The sequence below is a fragment of the Perkinsus marinus genome, assembly GCF_000006405.1.
Source record: "Perkinsus marinus ATCC 50983 genomic scaffold scf_1104296960410, whole genome shotgun sequence".
In the NCBI taxonomy this organism is placed as follows: domain Eukaryota; phylum Perkinsozoa; order Perkinsida; family Perkinsidae; genus Perkinsus; species Perkinsus marinus.
Window position 1 is genome coordinate 76915 of NW_003206160.1, and position 2071 is coordinate 78985.

At 50.1% G+C, this 2071-nt stretch overlaps 1 protein-coding gene across 1 annotated transcript in view; it reads right to left on the minus strand.

The window, feature by feature from the left end:
• Positions 1-904: 904 nt before the first annotated feature.
• The window catches only part of Pmar_PMAR019648 (Creatine kinase B-type, putative), a gene marked incomplete at both ends in the record, with an annotated part of 1403 nt that continues 236 nt past the window's right edge, over positions 905-2071 (minus strand). Inside the window, 2 exons of the mRNA XM_002772752.1 lie at positions 905-1682; positions 1818-1928. Coding sequence (XP_002772798.1) covers positions 905-1682; positions 1818-1928 — 889 coding nt within the window. The remainder of the gene's footprint in view (positions 1683-1817; positions 1929-2071) is intronic.

Genomic DNA, 2071 nt, shown 5'->3' on the forward strand with positions numbered 1-2071 from the left:
CGTCTGAGTATATGCAGCAAGGACTCGAGGATACAACGGCTCTAAGGTAGCCCTACTGTTAGGGAGAGAGAGGTTGGGAGAGGCCCAGCATCCGATTATGTCGCGTTGGCAACCATCGCACCATTTCTCGGTTATGCGGGCCTGGGCAATTGGGATATTCATCATTCGTAGCTCGACCTGGTGTGTTGGTAGAGCACTGTGCTTCCACTCTGAACACCCAGGTTCGATTCAGGCTTTTGTCCTGATAATTAAACTCGAATGATGCTTTATCCAATTGCCCCTCTCTCCCAATCTCCTGTGTACAGGCGGCTTCACGTGCATTTAATAGCGGATAATTAGGGACACTGATCACACAGTAAGGGATATATCCCGTTATCTCACCACGCACCGAGGTTTTCGACACCCATCAATGCATGGCCGAATTTCGCATAGCTCCCTTTCGCCACTCTAAGAGACGTCTCGGCATCAGCTAGAATGCGTCACTACACACATGCTCGAGTCGAAGAGAAACAAATCGAACGTCATCGATGCTGATAATGACATACTTTTCTCGTGTGATACTCTCTCATCAGTATCCTAGCTATTGCACTAGCCGGGACCTATCCTATATGGCTTTCTGACGAATTGTGGGGTATTTTGCAGTGTTCGGTGTATTTTTTGTCACTCACCTACACGCTCGAACCGTACCCATTTTTCCATTGGCACTGGAGCATGAAATACTTCCACAGCCTCACAACACGAGTGTTGTCGCGAACTACGTGAACAGCTCACGCTGTGTACGACTGACCTAACCAACGATGCTTGGTGAATCACCATCAGATGGGACCCACCCACTGTACATAACAAAACATACATGGATACCACAGAAACATCGATGGCATCTACCATGGGCCCCCAAGGACAGTCATCTTGGTAGCTCAGACGTTATGTCTCGACCCTTCTCGAGCGCTTGCTCCCACTCGACCAGCCTGGCGCAACCTTCTATAACGGCATCGGCTATTTCGACTTCACTACGTCCCAAGACGTCGAGATTCCCGACAAACAAAGTGTGATGAAACTTATCGCCTTGCGTGTTCCCAGCGGCTTTGAGTCCGATTCTACGGATGATTCGCTCGAAATCAGGTCTGCCGATCATATTGGGGATCCTCATCTCTACTGAGATGTGCAGTCCAGTGCCAAGGTTGTCGAGGTGTGACGAGAGGTACCCGAGACGATCGTTATGCATCAACTCCCGATTCTGAGACGCAAGCGAAGCCTCGAAGGTGCGGAGGGCTTCGGAGAGCTCGGCAAAGCATGCTCTGACACCATCCCCTTTCCGGGTCGAAATGAACTCCAAGTGCTCCACATTGTTAACCAGAACTCTGAGATCATCTGTATCATTATGGAATACACCTCGAGCATCAGGCCAGTGCCGGCCGACCCCGGAAGAGAGCAAAGGCCCCGACTCAGGGTGGGTGATATCCTCCTCCTTGTTGTGAGTTTCATCAGTGCCATTATTCTCAGTGGAAAAACTCCGACTCCCGACCAGAGGTCTGTAGTAACCACGGAGATGTATGGGGAAGGTCTTCAAAGCCTGCACGGCCAACCTCTCTACGTCTCGGCGTTCTTGGAAGGATATGCTCGGCGGTAGTCTGTACCCTCGGATCGATCGCACGATGCTCACACGGGAAGAAAGAACGTATCTTGCAACGCGGTGTCCGACACATCTCTTGTCAAAGGCGAATTGTGAGGAGGCGAGTGATTAGAGTAAATTACTCGCCTTGTCAATTCCGGCGGTCCCAAAACGACGAAAGAGGGTCCGAGTTGAATACACCTACTTTGCTGTAGGATCGATTTGCGTCTTGGATATCTTATAAGGGTCGAGATCGTTGGTGTGCTTAGCATGCGGTGGGAAGCCACAGTGCCAGCGATCAATGATAGTGTCAAATCTGATAGAAAAAACGGAAACCAAAAAGTGTGAGGTGGAGTATTACAGCCCTTTGAAGACTTCGTAGCTTTCTTCATCTCCAGCTATGATGCCGACCTTCCCCCCATCTGCCTGACTGGGATTATCCATACCACTCTTTATACA